This window comes from Scophthalmus maximus, chromosome 13 (assembly GCF_022379125.1).
Source record: "Scophthalmus maximus strain ysfricsl-2021 chromosome 13, ASM2237912v1, whole genome shotgun sequence".
Classification (NCBI taxonomy): Eukaryota; Metazoa; Chordata; class Actinopteri; order Pleuronectiformes; family Scophthalmidae; genus Scophthalmus; species Scophthalmus maximus.
The window spans coordinates 18,852,457-18,870,989 of record NC_061527.1 but is presented as its reverse complement, the minus strand read 5'-3'; the positions used below and the strand labels follow the sequence as shown (position 1 = coordinate 18,870,989).

Genomic DNA, 18,533 nt, shown 5'->3' with positions numbered 1-18,533 from the left:
GGTGTGACAATTGCCGCCACAGAACAAGAACATCTGGGCGGATTAAGGGTGAAACACCAGGTGCAACGCAAGTCCCTCAAACAACCCAACATCTGGCAAAAAACATCCTCCGATCCGGATAATAAACCCGCAAGAAAATGTCATAATGCATCCTCTCGTGTCATCCGCGTTCTCCCCGAAAAGACTCTTACTTTGAAAAGGGGTCCGGCGCTAGAAGGGGGGGGGGTCATTTCCTGAGAGTTATTTACTTTGAGACAGATGATTACTTTTTTTTCGGAGGGAGGGGGGGGGGGGGGGGGGGGAGGAGATGGGGGAGGGTGCGGACTGTAACGTTGAATCAGTTACAGGTCGCTGTAGCCGGAGCGCAGTTGCGAGGGCGGTCGTGGACGCGGACAGAGGGTCGCGCATATGCTCTCACAGCGCGGGACCTGGGAGGATTACAGCCGCCGCGAGAGGACCCTCGCTGCGCCTTTCGGAGGGGCCGACTCACTGTGGATGTACTGACACCAACGGAATATAAAGAAGGGGATTACTTACAAAAGGTAATTGAAAGGTTGTGTCGCAACCAAGGGGATGACTGAAACTATTTTTTTTTTTTCTCAGTCTTTTCAACAACAACAAAAAAGTTTGGGGTTCGGTGATGGAACGGGCTCATGCGGGTCTGGTGGGAGTTTAATTGCAGCCCTAATTAGTTTAACCAATTATCAGATTACCGTCAGCGACGCATTTCATTTGACATGATAGGTCGGGAAAAGGTTTTTTTTTTTTTTTAAAACAAATTCACTATTCGGGGAATGCATTGCCGCCCAAGTTGCATGCAACTTCAGCATCAGGGCAATGCATGGCAATTTCTCATTTTTTAGATGAGATGTCTGTGCACCGCATGGTCTCCCCCCTGGACGCCGCAGCCTCTGCTGGATAAGAGGCGCTCGGTTTCGGCCTCACAGCTGGAGGTGTCACCTCAGGACTGAAGGCACCATTGTTGGGACGGTGCCCGGCGCCTAATGGGAAACACATTGGAAGTTGGACATCGCGCCGTTTCCCCTCGTCTGTCCGTGGAATGCGAGGAATTAAAAATTGAGACTCGGCACTGGAATGAAACCGTCCGAGGCTACAGAGCTGGATTCAAGTGGGGGGGGGGGGGGGGGGGGGGGCTGAGTGTATTCATGGAGCCACGACGCATTCTTCGTTAACCCCCTACCCTGCTGGGTCACCAGGGGACTCTGCGTAATTCCCTCGAATTTCTTTTTACGAAAAAAGATACTGCAAACTCGGTTTTTTTCTTCCCCTATTCCACTGATGCATATTGCTCAATGGTACTTTCACAAAAAAGAAAAAAAGAAAAAGAGATTTCCTCTCCACAATCGTTCCCCCGGCACGTCGACCCCCAGGCCGTCCGTGGAGGAGCACAAGTCTTATCAGCTGCTGCTCAGATGCTCGTCGCAGCCCAGCGGAGCGGCGCGTCTGGTGTCTTGCCACATTTGCCGAGTCGCCCGGTGGGAGCGCGGGGGAGTGGAGGGACGAAGAGGACGTGCACACTGTCTTGACTGACACCGCAGGCGCAGAGAGATTTACGCGCCAGTGGCCGGAGGATCTTCGCCGAGCCAAGGCAAAAAAAAGAAGAAGAAAAAAAAAAAAGCAATCCTGATGGGAATTGTTTCAGTGTCGCACAAACTCGTCGTGGAGTGGGTCCACTAATTAGAGAGCTCACAGACTGCTGGTGTCCACGGATGGTTCAGCCCGTCTCGGGGCAGCCGGAGCGCACAGGGGTGGGGGGCTCTGCGGGGCCAGGGCTCGTTGATTGGGGGACCCGGAGAAACAACCCAAACCAAAAGTCACAGATCAAATGTTAATCTATTTTTCTATTCTATATAGAATTTTTAAAAAAAGAAGAAAGAGAACATGGTTAGTTTTGTGAGTTGGATCAAGAACCAGACCAGAGGTAAAACGAAAATCTGGATGTGATCTGTGCGATGGGCTCCGAGGAGTCTGCACTAAACCTTCAGGATGTCTTAATTATTGAGTGTCTGGCCCGGGAACACAAGAGGAAATGGACTTAACGAGAAAAAACGCACCTTAAAAAACTGCCTTTGAATCCAAAACCCAGATTGTAAAAGTCAAAAGAAGAAAATGGGGTATTTTATTTCTTGCTTCAGTCAAACTGGAAAAAAAAAAAAAGAAGAAAAAAAACCTTTAGAAACGCGAGAGGGCAAGCTGCAGACCATCAGACCGGGGGGGGGGGGGGGGGGGGGGGCTGAATGCCCGCATAGGGTGGACTGTGTCGCCCTCTACCGACAGTCCTCAGGCTCTGCTGGAGCGGGGGGAGGGGGGGAGGGGAGCCTGTCCTCTCCCCATCCTGTCCTGGTTCTTCTAACGCAGGGGAATCCGCGGTCTTGTTGTCCCCACCCCTCGAAAACACTCAATATAACCCCCCGACAGATTTCGGACTGGGGCCGTTGCAGCACTTGGGAGACCACCACAAGCCACTCGGGACGAAGTCGAATCATCCAGATCCATCACTCGGGACTTTAAGGGGATTAGTAGCCTGAACCTGTGTAACTGCACATGTATGATGGGTTGGGGGGCAGGGGATTCAGAAGTCATAAGACACTGATTGATTGATTCAATTGTAATATTGTCAGAAGCCGGAGAGCATGGTGTCATACCAGGAACAAGTGTCGACTAAAGAACTCGCCTTTCTGTCCTTTTAGGCCGGAACGTCCATAACCATGGATGGGCTGAGGACGTATGTCGTCTGTGGGGGCATTTTGGTGCTGCTGGTTTCAGGTAAAATCAAATAATCTGCATGACAAATGTTGTCGTTTGTTATTTTTGCATCTTCCTCCAATGTTTTTCAAACTTCGTCCCGTCCACAGTCACCTGCGGACTGTCGCCACCGACCATCGTGTCCAACGAGGAGGAGTTCGTCCTGCAGCCCAACTCCGTGTTCAACATCAGCTGCACGGGGAAAAGGAACGTGGTGTGGGCCGAACCCCTGCCAGCGAACACCTTTGTGTACCCGGGCTACTACACGGCAACGCTCTTCATCTACAACGCCACGGTGGAAAACACCGGCTACTACATGTGCGTGTATGAAACCCAGGAGGCCGAACTGGAGGGTGGAGAGGAGGAATACAACGAGGCGGGGATATACGTGTTTGTGCCAGGTGAATATATCTATGTTAGTTTCTTCTTCGTGTTCTCATGGAGCCCATGGGAACTTAAAGTGGGCCTCTTCAGAGACCGCACAGCTGTTGGAGTAATGATTATGGGATGATATTTCAAATCCCGCCAAACAATCATTGAGTCCATGTGAGGCAGAGTAAGGCAGCAAAGTGTGTTAGACTGAGCAAGGGTGCGTTTTACAGCTCGTGTAAACTTTCATTGACTAATGTATAATTTCTGGTTCAAAGGGTCACTTTGTCTCGCTTTAAAGGAATGTAACATTTTAAAAAATTAAGATAGTCAGAAGAAATTTTGAAATTAGATACAAAAAACATGTTGACAAAAGAAAGCTGTAATGCTTCTCAATCAAACCTAATCCAAAATTCGCCACGTGACCTCGTTCCCTCTCCCTGCACACGTAGATCCGACGGCCCCGTTTGTCCCCGAGACCCCCGACAACCTGGAAGTCGCCATGGACACGACCGGGGTGGCCATCTCATGCCGTGTGTCTGACCCTTCCTCGGACGTCATCCTGAGGAGTGTCCCCAGCGGGGAGGAGATGCCCGCCTACTACGACAACAAGATGGGCTTCTTCGGGAACCTCTCTCCCGGGCAGTACCGGTGTGAAACCACCCTGAGGGGCCAGACGTTTCGAAGTGCAGTTTATACTGTGAAAGTGGAGGGTAAGCCCGGGACGAAACAAATTGTCCTGTATTCTACTGTACGAGTGTGAGAAGACAACTGAATCTGTACGGAGTCTTCACTGCCCGTCGTGAATGTGTGTGTGTGTGTGTTTTCTTTCACGAAATTAACATTTTTACAATAACTAAGAGGGGAACAAGTGATATTGATTCGAAAGCCGCACAGCTGGAAACACTCGGCGAGTCTGTTTGCCACGAGAAGTCTGCAGGGTGATCTCACTGTATGAGAGGCATGACATTACATCATTAGCACAGAGGGAGATGACTTAACATGCCTGTTTTCACTCTCTCTATATATATACTGTATCTGTGTGTGTGTGTGTGTGAGAGAGTGTGAGTGAGTAATGACAGCCTACTGAGCCACCACTCCATGAGAAATGACTTCATGGTAATGAAGCCGTCACTATCCTGGGACCTGCCGGATGACCGTGCTGATATCTGCTCTCTCCGTAGCCCCCGCAGAGATGGAGGATTTCAACCTGGAGGTAAAAGCCAGCGAGGAAAACCTGAGAGCCGGGCAGCCGTTCAGCATCACCTGCATCGCACCCGCTGGCCTGGGTTTCCACCAGCAGTGGCTCCATCCTAAAAAACAGGCAAGCATGTAATCACATCGCACAATGTGCCAAAACCCATTTTCCTCTCTGTGTCTTTTTAGAATGTCAATGCATTTCGCCCTTTTAAGCGCTCGCCTGCACATCCTGCCTTGTCTTGTGCTGTTTCCTTTGAGGCCTTGTCATACATCCATGTCCTTTCCTACCCAGCAGCACTGAGCCTTAAATAAGCGAATAATGGTTTTTGGAGCTGAACCGAGCAGTGGCAAGTGGAATATAGCTCTGAGAACGGCCCTTAGTGGTCACAAAGTATGCGTTAGGAAAGCAGTAACTGGATGTTGTGTCTTCATTATGAGGACAGTCGACCAGACAGCTCCCGCTGCAGTTAACCGGTGCAAAAAAAAAGAGTCACCGACGTGGAAGTTAAAGCTCAGCACAAACGGCTTGAGGCAAGGAGGCACCTCAAACGAGAGGGGGGGGAGGGGGGGGACACTAAATCCTTTGACCTCGGTGACCTTGAGATGTGTAGGACAGATGATGTTTCCCCGACAGCCAGCTAAACATTGAATGCATTCGAAGATTTAACTACAAGCGTGTGAAGGAGTTTCATGTGCAATTTATGTTTGTTTACGTTTATTTTTTGAGATTCTTAATCTATAGAACACGTGGCCTGTTTTTTCGAGCGAGGAATTCCTCTGAACCCCTTTCCAGACACAGTAAGGGTTGGAACGCAGGACTCCTGACTCCTGGTTTTGTTCTCAGCTGCAATTACGGGCTTTTTTAAAAGGCCCTGTGATCCTGATTTATCTGCTGTGGCCTGAAGTGTTTTAACCATTTGCCTTCAGCTGCGCGACACACTGACTCTTGATACATTGAAAATGTTGCCGTAAAACGGAAACACACAGAGTTAAAGAATTCAAATATCCCATTACCAATCCTTTTTTTGTGAGTAGGATCTTGAATCCATACCGTTCCTCTGTACTCTCAGGCTACGGATGCAGTTCAGATGAAAGAGTCTTTTCCCGACCGGGTCACCTACACCCTCTTTATCCTCAAAGCCACCGCTCAGGACAGTGGCACCTACGAGTGCTCCATCACGCACGAAATCAGCGGAGACGTCAGAGTCAGCAGCGTGGCCGTCACCGTCTTCGGTAAGTTTTCCGTCCCTGAAACATTTTTTTTCTGGGTACTTTTAACGAGTTTGCAGCAGAACAGTAAAGATGTTGAAGTGCTCTCACCAATGAGGCACATTCAATTTATATTAAAGTCACTCAATAGTCACATGTAGTCATATTTTAATACTCTCACCGTCATTTAGGTAAAGTGGTCAAGGTTTCACATATGTGCACAAGGTGCCCTCAGTGGTGTGTGGAAGTCATTTTCTACCGTCCAACTGTTAAGCTTCACCTCTGCTTTCAACATCAGCTGCCTTGTTTTATGGGATGGCTTCAACAGATGTGTGGGTCAGGCCTTAGTTTCCCATCAACCCCCTCGGTCACTCTGCCTCCATTTCCCATCTTCTCTCACTCTTCACCAGCTTCCATCCACAATCACCAGCTCATTCTTTCTTTACTTGTTCTGTGTCTTCAGAGGAGAATTCCTTTCTGGTGCTGGACCACAGTGGGATCCTCGCGGTGGAGTTTGTGAGCCTTTTGGAGGAGACAGAGTTTACCATTCTCATTGATGCCCACCCTGCCCCCAAAGTGACGTGGCTGAAAGACGGAAAAGACATGCTGGGGAACTACTATGTCCTCACCAAAACAAGCCACCTTGAAGGGAATCGGTGAGAAAAAAATATTTGGTCAGTCGGGCCTGACAGCAGTTATTACCGTTAAAGGAATTTTAACAAAAGAAAAACACTCCAATATCTGTATGCTAAATGTGAAACTGAAGCCAGGGGAGCATTATCTTAGCTTAATTAAGAGACTGGAAACAGCTAGCCTGGCTTTGTTCTATAATCCACCAACCAATACTTGTAAAAGTCATTCATCAACACTTTATATCTATGTTTATTCCATTCAGAAACCAAAGTAGAAAAAGGACTTTTTCCTTCGGTTTATGTGCCGTTCTTACTCTTGGCGAGGGGAAGCAGCTTCCTGGAAGTCTGTCATAAAACCCTCCATAAAACCATAACATATGCATTTTATATTTTCAGATCATCCGGTTTTTGATGCTAAGCAAACTCAGTGCTGATAACTAGCGTCATATTTAGCGCACAGACATGTGGGGGGGGGTATCAATCTTCTCATCCACCTGTTGGAAATAAGAGTGAATCAGACTTTTTTGTCAAATATTCATTTAAGTAACAAACGTAAATACTAATTTTCTTCTCTCAGGTATCAAAGCATTCTGACATTACGGCAGCCTATGGAGAAGGACAACGGGAACTACACCATTACAGCCCTGAGCGGCTCTCGCACTGCTCAGTTCTCTTTCAACCTCAAAGTAAAAGGTAAGACAGACAGACAGACAGACAGACAGACAGTAGACCAAGTATATGGTTTGTGATCTGTGGTTGAGCTCTGTACATGTGTTCCTTTCAGCCCCCACCACAATGATGTTCCCACCCTCCTCAGCCCCTGTGCTGCTGCCACAGATAGACGAGATGGTGGTGCCCCTCCACACTCCTTTCACCTTGACGTGCCGCGGGGAGGCGAAGCTGGCCTGGGAGACGCCGCTCGACGTGGTGGAGCTGACGCAGGAGGACAACAGCGGCCTGTTTGTCACCACCATCACCGTGAATACGGCCACCGCACTGCACACCGGCTACTACACGTGTTTCTACAGCAGGAACACCACTGAGGAGACGGAGGACAGCAGCATCTATATCTATGTGCCAGGTACGTGGTGCGCAGCAGAGTTGCGCTCGTGTGTTCTCATCGCTCAACTCGATTATCTGGTCTGAGAAACCTTATTTTATTCCGCTCAGATCCCAATGTCCCCTTCGTGCCGTCGCCGGTGCCGTTCGGTAACCACGTCCTGTCCGACCACGAGGAGATGGAGATCCAGTGCCGGGTGTCTGATCCCACAGCCAACGTGACCCTGGTTAATGTTGACACCCAGCAGCCTGTGCCCAGCGTGTATGACAGCAAGAGGGGTGCGCTGGGGGTTTTCACTGCTGGAACCTACGTTTGTAAGGCCCTCATAAAAGGAGAAGAACACTACAGCGGGGAATACATCGTCCACGGCTGGACAGGTGTGTGTTCACGTGTTTGTGAAAGTCTGTCAGTAGACGTCTGTTAGGTCGCTCGAAAAGGAGTCTCTTTCAGAGACAAACACGTCAACCATGTCGACTGTCCTTCCTCAGGTGGTGCTGCGCTGCACGTCGAGCTGACGGCCAAGCGCACTGCTCTCCTGGTGGGTGAAACCATCACGGTCACCTGTCTGGCTCGGGGATCGGAGATTCTGGAAGACCACTGGAAATACCCTGGCAAACTGGTGAGGGCACGCGTCTCCCTCCGCGGCACAAAAGACCGACCTCAAACCTGATTGTGTGCTCTGGTTTTAGTCTCTTAAAAGTTACGTTGTTCAAGTATAAGGAAGCTGCAAACTCAAAGTGCCTGTTGTCCCTTTTTCGTTTGACAGGCTAATCGTGGAATCAAAGCGGTGCATGAGAACAAGAGGGATCAGGAGATCCTCTACACCCTGACGATCCCACAGGCTACAACCAAAGACAGCGGCATCTACTCTTGCTCCATCACCGACATCATTAGTAATGAGAGCCAGACAAAGCAACTATCTATTAGAGTTTTTGGTATTTCAGCTCTTTTGTTTACTCGCAATAAAAAAGCTTTCGGCATCATTTCATAAATTCTTACTTTTTTGTCCACGTGGCGCTGGATGATTGCTGATTGTCCGTCTCCTCTTTTCCAACAGCAAGCGAGTTTTTGTCCATCTGGCCACAGTTTGGAGAGTATGAATCAGCAGAGCTGGATGAGGTCAAGGAGTTCAGCGCCAAGATCAACTCCTTCCCCAACGCTCACGTCACGTGGCTCAAAGACGGCACCCCGCTCAGCGATGTGACGGCCGAGATTTTCCCCAGCCTCCGGAAGATCAGCGAGACCAGGTGAGACTCTCGTTCAGAGTCCGCTAATGACGGCAGAGCTAATGACAAGCTGTGCGCAGCATTCCCACACATTGCGGGGCCTATCATTAGGGTTCAGTGCAATGTGAACTTCCATGGGTTTGTGGTGATTGCAGTTTTTTGGTTTTATTGTTCTGTGTAGCTACATGAGTGTTCTCACCCTGATCCGGGCCAAAGAGGAGGACAGCGGCAACTACACCATGCGAGTGCAGAATGGGAACCAGAGTCAGCACGTTGGCTTAGTCCTGGAGGTCAAAGGTCAGGAAGAGGAATGCCCCAAGCCCATCCTTACTTTTATTTCCTTGGATATTAATCCCGCAACCTTTTATTCCCAGTTAGTCTTTTTTTTTTCCTTTCTTATATTTACACACATCCCCTCTGTCGGACTCTGTTACAGTACCTGCAGTCATTGTGGAGCTGATGGACATCCACCACGGCTCAGCCACGGGCCAGTCTGTGGTGTGTATTGCCAGAGGGCAGCCCACTCCTGTGGTGGAGTGGTTCATCTGTAAGAACATCAAACAGTAAGTCCAGTCACCTTCAGTACAACATTCACCCGCTTTCAAACTTCTTACTCTGTACACACTTCAAATGATTGTCTCCTTAATTTTTTCTTTGTTCCCATCCAGTTGTGCCAACGACTCCTCCTCCTGGGTGCCCCTCCCCACCAACTCCACCAAGATCACCGTGGACTCCCACATGGACGAGGACAACAACCTGGAGAGCCAGGTCATGTTCGGCCACCTGGAGAACACACTGGCAGTCCGCTGCCTGGCCAAGAACGAAATGGCCGCCGTCAGCAGGGAGGTCAAACTGGTGTCTAATGGTGAGAACGCGCACACGTCATCACATTTGCTTCTTCTTTTTTTGTTTTATAACCCAGCTTTAAATTGACATTTGATGTTGTCGTCATTTTTTCCACTTTGCCTTCTTCCATTTGCGACAGTCAAAGTGTGACAGTCTGTGTTGGGGGCTGGGTTAGTGCTGCAAGTGTTGAAGCAGCTGTCAGATGAGTTTGTGGTGAGACAGCTGATAGGGGCTATGAGGAAGGGACCCCCCCCCCCCCATGCCAGTGCCTGGTCTCATCCCCCACCTCCATTTTATCTCCCCAGCAAACCTTTTGGGCTTAGTAATCAAGACACCCTGTGGATTTTACTGCCTTTGTTATGCAAGCTTTTTCATTTATCTTCAAAGGAGACGCATGTTGCATCCATGTTATTAATGTGCACCTCACAGATATACTGTACATGTGTGACCACTGGCTCTCCTCCTGAACAGGCCCTCACCCCGAGCTGACTGTAGCCGCCGCCGTGCTGGTGCTCCTGGTCATTGTCATCATCTCACTCATTGTCTTGGTTGTTGTCTGGAAACAGGTACTGCTGCCATTCATTCAGCGTCTGTTCTCATGTTTTCACCTGTTCTCACCCAGTCACTCAGCCATTCCTTCTTTTTCTGCATTCATCTTGATATATTGTGCTGAAAAATTGGAGCAAATTAGCCACACAAAATCGAGCATGAATGTCATTGCTGTTTTCAGTAGGAGAGATTAATCCTAATGAGTAGCTTTGTATTTTTAACACTGTGCTAGGTTTGCTTCTCTGACCAGTTAAAGGCTGGTGAACTCATATCCAATAGAATTTAAGTAACAATGCCCCTAACCCAAACAAATGTCTTCTGCGTCAATAAATAAAACAAACTTTGTAGATGGACTTTACAATTTACTGTTAAAAAAACTACAGAGTATGGTCTGGAAAGTCAAATAGGCGTCCCAAATAAAAAGTTTAAGGTTAATTAATCTGCTCTTCATATCTTTCAGAAACCGCGATATGAGATCCGCTGGAGGGTCATTGAGTCCGTGAGCCCAGACGGCCACGAGTACATCTACGTGGATCCCATGCAGCTTCCCTACGACTCCAGATGGGAGTTTCCCCGTGACAGACTCGTGCTCGGTGAGTCGTCTGTCCTTATCAGTGTGCTAATACTGCAGGCTGGTGTTGGTCGACGCTGCAGCCTCCCTGCAGTGATGTTCCGGTCAGGACGTCTCACTCTGTCTTTGAAGTGGGGCTGTGCTAAACTAATCTGGCCTGGGCAGTAAGGGTTGGCTGGCAGGAGATTGGTTTGACCCAGCGATCAAAGGGATATGCAGCCATTGAAGGAGTCACAGATGGGAAAGCAGAGGCATCCAAAGTGCACATGTTTGTGTGCACGCCCGTGTTTGTACAGTTCTTTTGTTTTTTCTAACCTGATAACTGATCCTGTGTCTTCTTGTCTTTCTCAGGTCGTATCCTGGGCTCTGGAGCCTTTGGGAAGGTGGTGGAGGGCACGGCCTACGGACTGAGCCGCTCCCAGCCTGTCATGAAGGTGGCAGTGAAGATGCTGAAACGTGAGCTTAACAGATAATAACTGACGAGACATTAAAAGTGATGTTGTTACTGTACTCAGTGGTTAATAGGACGGGTGTTGTTGCCACTGCAACTCCCATAGGGCAGAGGTGTGTGTGTAGATCAGAGGGTTTTCAAACTGTGAGGGGATGGCGCAGCGAGATCTTAGGTAGAGATACTGCAGGAAGTGAAAGAGACAGGTACATGCTTGTTTTCTAAGAGCAGTTGAGTTCATTTTCGGAATTTGGCTCACTAATGTGGCCCACTTATCAATACACTCATCTTTTGCATTGGCTCTAACACACTGCTCATCAAGGTTATTAAGATAATGGAGTCATAATTTAGTCAAATCACAGATGTACGGTGTTAAACTGAGGGATGTCAATGTAGCAGCATAGCCCTTACTGCTGATTTTGTTCAACTGGTGCAAAACTTGTTTTACAATATTGTTAAGGGGAAAAAAAAGTGACGCATATTGGCTGTTTGAATACGTGTGATGATACTCACGGTCGCCGTACCTCGTTGCAGCCACGGCACGCTCCAGCGAGAAACAAGCCCTGATGTCAGAACTGAAGATTATGACTCATCTTGGACCTCATCTCAACATTGTTAACCTCCTGGGAGCATGCACCAAGTCAGGTGAATACACACACACAAACATGTATATACCGGGGACAAAAAGACACACTCATTCAAGTGCTGTGCTGCATAGTAACAGCTCAGTTTAACCAGTGTTGCCTTTCCTTTGCAATCTAGTAACCACTTTACAAAGACACACACAATACCGCCCACATTCACACTGCCAAAAACATGCACACACATACACACACACTGATTTAGATTTGGCAATTGTAGACGCTTACAGCGCAACCAAAAACAAGATTGACAGCCTGGTCTCAGCTCTTTAGGTGGGTGTGGTATTTTAATAGCCTTTTTATGGGAAAGTGGAGGCTTGCCCTCTTGACTGTGCTTTTAGCCTTTATGAGTCTCTGATAAGATTAGCCTGCAGACTGACGCCGCTGTACTACTTTGCTGTGTTTTTCCCAGGCCCCATCTACATCATCACAGAGTACTGCTTCTACGGGGACCTGGTCAACTACCTGCACAAGAACAGGGAGAATTTCCTGAGCCTCAACCCAGAGAAAACTAAAAAAGAGCTGGACATCTTTGGAATCAACCCCGCAGATGAGAGCAGCAGGAGGTAACACATATGTTTCGAAGCTCACCATACATGCATTTACATTTCAAAAGCTCTACTTTTGGACTCTGAATTATTCTTGTAGACCAGACACATGGTTGGAAAAACGTTATGGAAAAGACGAAGACATACACATTCATCTATATTTTTTTACACCAATAAAATTCACTCTCATACCACAGCCATTGACACAACAATTTGTGCAATTGTCACAAACACACACACACACACACACATTAACCCCTACCCCTAATTGTAACTGTATCGCCATTTTCTCCATGCTTAAGGAGATTGTCTGGCATCTTCACATAATCAAATTGTCATCCTCAGTGGTCTCAGTTTACAACCTAATTGTATTGTAATGGAGATACCTGTTAATTCTGACCGCCCAGACGTTCATGGTGAACCCCCCCCAGGCTAATCTGTGTTGATGGATGACTCACAGTGACCACACCTCAAAATGACCATAACATGATTTATCCCTGGCTACTATGTTAGCCCCAACCACATCTTCATCTCACCCCAGCCACAGGGAGTGAGATGATTTGAGGGCACACACACGTGCACTCACACAGACATATACTTTGCATACAATAGATGACTGAATACACAAATGTATTTTGTATTTTTTTTTCATGTGTATATATGTCTGTGTTCCCATGACCTGTCCTTCGCCTCATCACTTCGTGTCCTTGACAGCCTTCCTCCCTTGTGTTTGCCAGCAGTTATGTGATCCTGTCATTCGAGAGCAAAGGAGACTACATGGACATGAAGCAGGCTGACAACACTCAGTATGTGCCCATGCTGGAGATGAACAATGCCTCCAAGTACTCAGACATCCAGTCATCCAACTACGACCATCCACCCTCGCAGAAAGGCTCAAGTGGTACGCGCTGCCCTTCTGTCTCTTCCTTCTCCGAGCTGCTGGTGTGCACTCGCCTGGCCGTAGTGTTGTGTTTGAGTCAGTGATGGTTGAGGGGATACACCCTCGTCAGAATTTAGGACTGGTGCAGCCCTGTAATTATATTGAGAGGATAATTGCAGCGCGCACATGATAATGCCCAGTTTCTCCCTGCCATTAGTAAAAGCCAGGTTTGAGCGACCAGTGCTATATTTACAATACATGATGAACATACATATACTCACGGACCACCTCATGGTGTTTTCTGAACCAGAGGGCGAGCTGGACGACCTGTTGTCAGAGGACATGAACGAGGGCCTCAGCACCACCGACCTGCTCAGCTTCACCTACCAGGTGGCCAAGGGAATGGAATTCCTCGCCTCCAAAAATGTACGTTTGAATGAAAATCACGTTCGTATTTTTTTTTCTCCCAGCAATGTTTTTGTACTTCTTTCGTTTGCATTCTACATGATTCCTCTGCTGCCTCACCTCCCCCTGCGTCCCGCCGCACTGATGGACTGTGTCCTATATGAAGACGGGGGAGGGGAGCAGTTCCGTCAAGGCCGCTGAGCCCTGAGACCAGAGAGGCCAGGGGCTGAATATAGCAGCAGCACCGCCAGGGCTAGAATTACCAGGCAGGCACACGCTGCAGCCAGAAGCTATTCATTCTGCTTCATAGTTATTATCCCTAAATATCCAGTGGTCACAGCCATCCCTCCAACTGGCATGTTTACACAAAGACCATGCTTTATAGCATGTATGAAACGCTATTAAAACTGAACTCGGCCGAAATGAAATGCACAGAAATAGATGTCTTCCGTAGCTTTGGGGCGCAGGATGTGTCGGTTGGGGAATGGATGGAAGAGTGGCACATACTGCGAAGACCTCCTACTAATCGCTTTTGCTTACTCGCTCATTTCTTTGTGCAGTGCGTGCATCGGGACCTCGCAGCCAGGAATGTCCTCCTCTCCCAGGGCAAGATAGTGAAGATCTGTGACTTTGGACTTGCCAGAGACATCATGCATGACAACAACTATGTCTCCAAAGGGAGCGTAAGTCTCCGCTCAAGCATTACCTTGACCATAATGTGTAGTTTCATGAAGCTTTTCTACAATGGTTTTGCCAATATGATCTAACATTTCCTCCTCTGTGATCACACAGACATTCCTGCCTGTGAAGTGGATGGCACCAGAGAGTATTTTTGACAACCTTTACACTTCCCTCAGCGATGTTTGGTCCTACGGCATCCTCCTCTGGGAGATATTCTCCTTAGGTGAGCCCCTGCACACGTCTCTTACATAAAGGAAAAGCGGGAGAATGGCGTTGTCCAGTAGACTCATCTTATACACGTGCTTTGGTCTGAAGGTGGCACCCCATACCCGGGGATGGTCGTGGACTCAAGCTTCTACAACAAGATCAAGAGTGGATACAGGATGTCCAAGCCCGAACATGCACCTCATGACGTGTACGTGATCCCTCACATGAAGACTGTACTGTTGCTGTGTATGACATAAAGGTTCCCTCACACCCTGTCAGATGAGGAATGCACCTGGCTGTAAACACTGTTTCTGAGCGGTGATATGCAGAGGCTGACATGAGTCATGGCAAAATTACAAGGATGCCGGACATGTTGTACTGCTCTCCATGGTAATGTCGGCTGTTTTTGCAGATATGAAATGATGATGAAGTGCTGGAACAGCGAGCCAGAGAAGAGGCCTTCGTTCCTGGGTCTGAGTGAAACTGTCTCTTCTTTGCTGCCCTCCAGCTACAAGAGGGTGAGTCTGTTTGTGACCCCTCACGCTTTCAGACCACTTTGGATTCTTAACACCTGCTCTCTAATTTACCAACTCTCATTCTTGACCTCATGGTTGGACCTGCACATTCTGTTCCTCTCTTTATTTTCTGGCTGATGATAAACTTTTTTTTTTTCCAGGTGTCACTCTCTCGTGCTTTAGCTGTTAATTGTGCTGCCCAGCAATGTAGATGTTGAAGAGTGGCATGCTGTTCATTTAAAAAAAAAACTCCACTTCTTCTGGGAATGCATTAGGAGTGTTTCTGCTGCGGGGCTCGTTGTGTTTCTGCAAAACACAAACCTACAAGTGATTAGAGTGCAAATGCAGCAGCTGGATTTGAGAGTGGCTGGCCTGAGTCTGGGTAATGACGCAGCTCCAGTTCTCGCTTCCACCACCCAACATAATTACCCCATTAAACTCCACACCACACATGGCACATCAAAACAGTGTTACCTCTGCCTCCTTCACACAGTTTTAATGGTCGAGGTAAAGGAGGAACCAGCTCTGGTTTTAGCACCTCTGGCTTGTGTGATTTTTCTTTAGTTTGGGTCGCACCATCCAGCTGGCAACACAACTTGTGATCACACTTATACCACGGCTCTACTGGGGCTCTTTGGCGCTTCGTTACATTTGCACAGTGTATTGTGGCATCATTGCCGCTGTGCCGCAAGGGAAGTGCGATGTTGTTCTCTGTTTTCACTTTTCAACAGCATTGAAATCTAACGTCTGTCCCGTCTCGTGCAGCATTATGCGAGGGTAAACCACGACTTCCTGAAGAGCGACCACCCCGCTGTGACTCGGGTGTGCATTGAAAGTGACGACGCCTACATCGGCATCACCTACAAGAACCAGGGCAAGCTGAAGGACAGGGAAAGCGGCTTTGACGAGCAGCGGCTGAGCTCCGACAGCGGCTACATTATTCCCCTCCCCGACCTGGACCCTATATCTGATGATGAATATGGAAAGAGGAACAGACACAGGTAAATGGAGCAACGTTTACTTGTACTCCATTACACCATCTATTTTGCACTAGCCTGGGCACTAACCTGTGGTACTCATGACCCCCCCGCAGCTCTCAGACATCCGAGGAGAGCGCCATCGAGACCGGCTCCAGCACATCTACTTTTGCGAAGCGCGAGGGCGAGACCCTGGAGGACATCACGCTGCTGGACGAGATGTGTCTGGACTGTAGTGACCTAGTAGAGGACAGCTTTCTGTGACAACTGCCTGGTCTGCAGAGCGGAAGCAGCAAGTGAAAGGGGTGTAAGGACATAAGGTACTAGAGAAAAGACTTAGCCAAAGACTCTCAAATCTGCCCTCAAGCCCCGCCATCCCTCCTCCTTGATCCCCCTTTCGGAGGACAGGACAAAACCACATCACTGTCTGGGTTAGTCTGTGGTGAAAGAACCACACGCCCTTCCCTTCTTCCTGGACATTGCCCCCTGCTGGGCTGGAGGAGTGAGTGAGCGTTGGTGAAATCACGACATCGAGGACTGGAACGAGCCACAGCCACTGGGCCTGTGAGTTGGACATATCGAGATAAGGCAGATGAAAAGATTGTCTCTTTAAATTTGCAGGGCTTCGTTCTAATCGGCATTCTTTAAACAGTGATATAAGCCAGAGGAGACAAATCAAACACGTAGGTCAGCAACTCTAAATGAAGAAACATCACAGGATATCATATGATATACATATATATTTAACCACTACAGATGCACTATTTAAACTAGAGGAGTCCAATACTAGCGACAGCATTGGCGGGCAAACTCACCCCACCCCCACCTGCTGCGAGAGAAGCACCTGATGCTGGTACAATCAGTAGCAATACTTGGATTTAAAAGCACAAAATCTGGACTATGTGCATTTCTTTTCTGTATGACCATATTCTGTTTTTAGTGGTTAAATACTTGCAGTAATTCAAATTTATTTTTTTACTTCATTAATGTTTAAACATGTATTATTTGTGAATACCGAGTAGATATAAACCATATCCGTTTGGATGGTTATGAAAAAAAGAGAGCCTATGAGTTGCAAGTGTCCTCGCAGTGTCTCGCCCAAATTAAAACCCAACGTTCGCAAATGTCATCCCTGACAAGACTACGGTCATATCTGTCATATGGGCTCTGATAGAAAAAAAAGGTGTGATTGTATTGTAAATAGCTCCAGAGTTGTTTTATAAGAGAGAATTATTGGGATAACGGTCAAGTATTTTATATAAGCACATTTATGCTTCTGAACCCAACGCTTTTAATAAAAACAGTACAACAAAGGAAACATAACGTTTCCTTAATGAAGACATTTGCCAACACAGTGGTCAGCAAAGAGTCTTAGAAAACATTTGTGGATTACAAAGTTTCAAGAGAAATATTCATGTGTCAGTTTAGCCGTTGTACTTACGGGAATCATAGGATAAAAGGGATACAAGAAAAACTTTGTTCAAGTTCCTCATGTTGGTAAACATGCTATTATTGGCCCGAAAATGATTAGATCCTATCGCGGTGCTTTATGAGCAGGTTATGTCTTCCAGTCTCTTATGTTATCTACTGTCCTGAAGTCTATTAGCAGGTTCTAGTTATACTAAGACACTAGATGAACTAGAGATTCATGTTGATCTGATGTCATACATCAGTTATGTGTAGACTCTTTGTAATCCCTCATATCCTTCAGCTACTGTACCAGCTACGCCACTGCCTCTCTCTGTTGACTGTGATATAATCTGCAATTGTTGTTGCACTTTTCTTTTACTTTCTCCATTTTGTTGTGGGTGTTGCAGACGAGTTAGCCGCTTTAAAAAAAACAAAAACCCCCAGAAAAGTCTGACTTTGGCTTCAGATGTTAAAAGCAGCATGGATGTGAATGTTTGTGCCACAGGTGATTGATGTTTTGTTGACGGTACAGTATCTGTAATTATAGGTAATCACACCCAATATGATTCAGTACTATGTTTCATTATTTTACATCATGTACATTCAGATGATTTATATTTCAATAAATGATTTATAAAGTAAAAGAAATGCCCCGTCCTCGGTGTCTTTGGCGTATTGCACGGGCAAGCAGAAGTAACACAATAAGAGGAAATAATTCACACGGTGCATGTCTGTATGAAAGAAAGAGCCAAATAAAAAAATTGCATTGTACGTTTTTGTCCACAGGGAGCTATGGGATGCAGTAGACAATACAGACAAGAATGATTGGCACTAATTGGAGATATTTCACAACATGACATATTGGTTAATGACATCAATACTGTATGAATAACACAAGGGCAGAACAAGATAAAGCACTGGCACTCACAAACAGTGCTGGAAAATAAACCAATTTACTTCAGTAAAAATACTAATGCAACAATATAAAAAAGGAAAAGCCATGCATTCAAAAACCTACTCATATACAAGCATACAAATGTTATGTAGCATTTAAGACATTATTTGATTGTTGATATTGATGTATTCATGCGCAGCATTTTATTGTAGCTCTTAACTACTTTGTATTCACTTCAGTCAAGTGGTTACCACCTTATGGATCTGCAAAGGGTCAGAAGATTAATCTGAGGTGTGATGAGATGATTAGTAAAAGGAGAAAAAAAACTACTTAGTACTGATTCACAAATGTACTTTGTTTTTGCCTTTTCTCTAATCATAGATTTTGTTATGAAACATTGGACACACTCAATTCTTTACAAACTGTCTGGAAAGTTAAAATGGGAAATGCCAGCTACCAGCTCATAAATATTCATCTAAGTAGAGTATGAATTGGAAA

The 18,533-nt window shown here is 47.0% G+C and overlaps 1 protein-coding gene and 1 long non-coding RNA gene across 7 annotated transcripts in view; one reads left to right on the top strand and one right to left on the bottom strand.

The window, feature by feature from the left end:
- LOC124850917 overlaps positions 1-10,872 on the bottom strand; it is a 32,849-nt gene extending 21,977 nt beyond the window's left edge. For 2 of the 5 annotated variants that reach the window (XR_007031973.1, XR_007031971.1), the window contains exons 1-3: positions 5,726-6,214; positions 5,387-5,583; positions 4,223-4,448 (exon numbers count right to left, since the gene is read on the bottom strand). This is a non-coding gene — a long non-coding RNA (uncharacterized LOC124850917). Of the gene's footprint in view, positions 1-4,222; positions 4,449-5,349; positions 5,584-5,725; positions 6,215-8,901; positions 9,008-9,087; positions 9,276-9,787; positions 9,978-10,743 lie in introns of those variants that run through there. The other 3 variants (XR_007031974.1, XR_007031970.1, XR_007031972.1) reach the window with 3 other exon arrangements.
- Positions 351-17,784, top strand: pdgfra (platelet-derived growth factor receptor, alpha polypeptide). 2 transcript variants are annotated; one of them, XM_035646901.2, is made up of 29 exons: positions 351-542; positions 2,712-2,787; positions 2,877-3,167; positions 3,588-3,848; positions 4,320-4,459; positions 5,406-5,568; positions 6,008-6,200; positions 6,754-6,869; positions 6,961-7,257; positions 7,347-7,613; positions 7,725-7,855; positions 8,003-8,171; positions 8,294-8,483; positions 8,644-8,759; positions 8,899-9,025; positions 9,131-9,327; positions 9,780-9,874; positions 10,318-10,450; positions 10,780-10,884; positions 11,411-11,521; positions 11,930-12,083; positions 12,806-12,966; positions 13,256-13,371; positions 13,911-14,033; positions 14,143-14,254; positions 14,347-14,446; positions 14,651-14,756; positions 15,519-15,754; positions 15,847-17,784. In XM_035646901.2, the coding sequence occupies exons 2-29, from the start codon at positions 2,730-2,732 to the stop codon at positions 15,992-15,994; spliced, it is 4,416 nt and encodes a 1,471-aa protein (XP_035502794.1). In that variant the 5' UTR covers positions 351-542; positions 2,712-2,729; the 3' UTR covers positions 15,995-17,784. The 2 variants fall into 2 exon arrangements, with proteins under 2 accessions (XP_035502794.1, XP_035502792.1); XM_035646899.2 differs by having other exon boundaries at positions 352-542; positions 12,803-12,966.
- The last annotated feature ends 749 nt before the right edge of the window (positions 17,785-18,533 follow it).

Bases quoted from the DNA above. Each gene is read 5' to 3' on its own strand.
- pdgfra (XM_035646899.2), top strand. From the start codon at position 2,730: ATGGATGGGCTGAGGACGTATGTCGTCTGTGGGGGCATTTTGGTGCTG. The intron at 12,084-12,802 runs GTAACACATATG...TGTGTTTGCCAG, and splicing joins GCAGATGAGAGCAGCAGGAG to CAGTTATGTGATCCTGTCAT. The intron at 14,447-14,650 runs GTACGTGATCCC...CTGTTTTTGCAG, and splicing joins GAACATGCACCTCATGACGT to ATATGAAATGATGATGAAGT.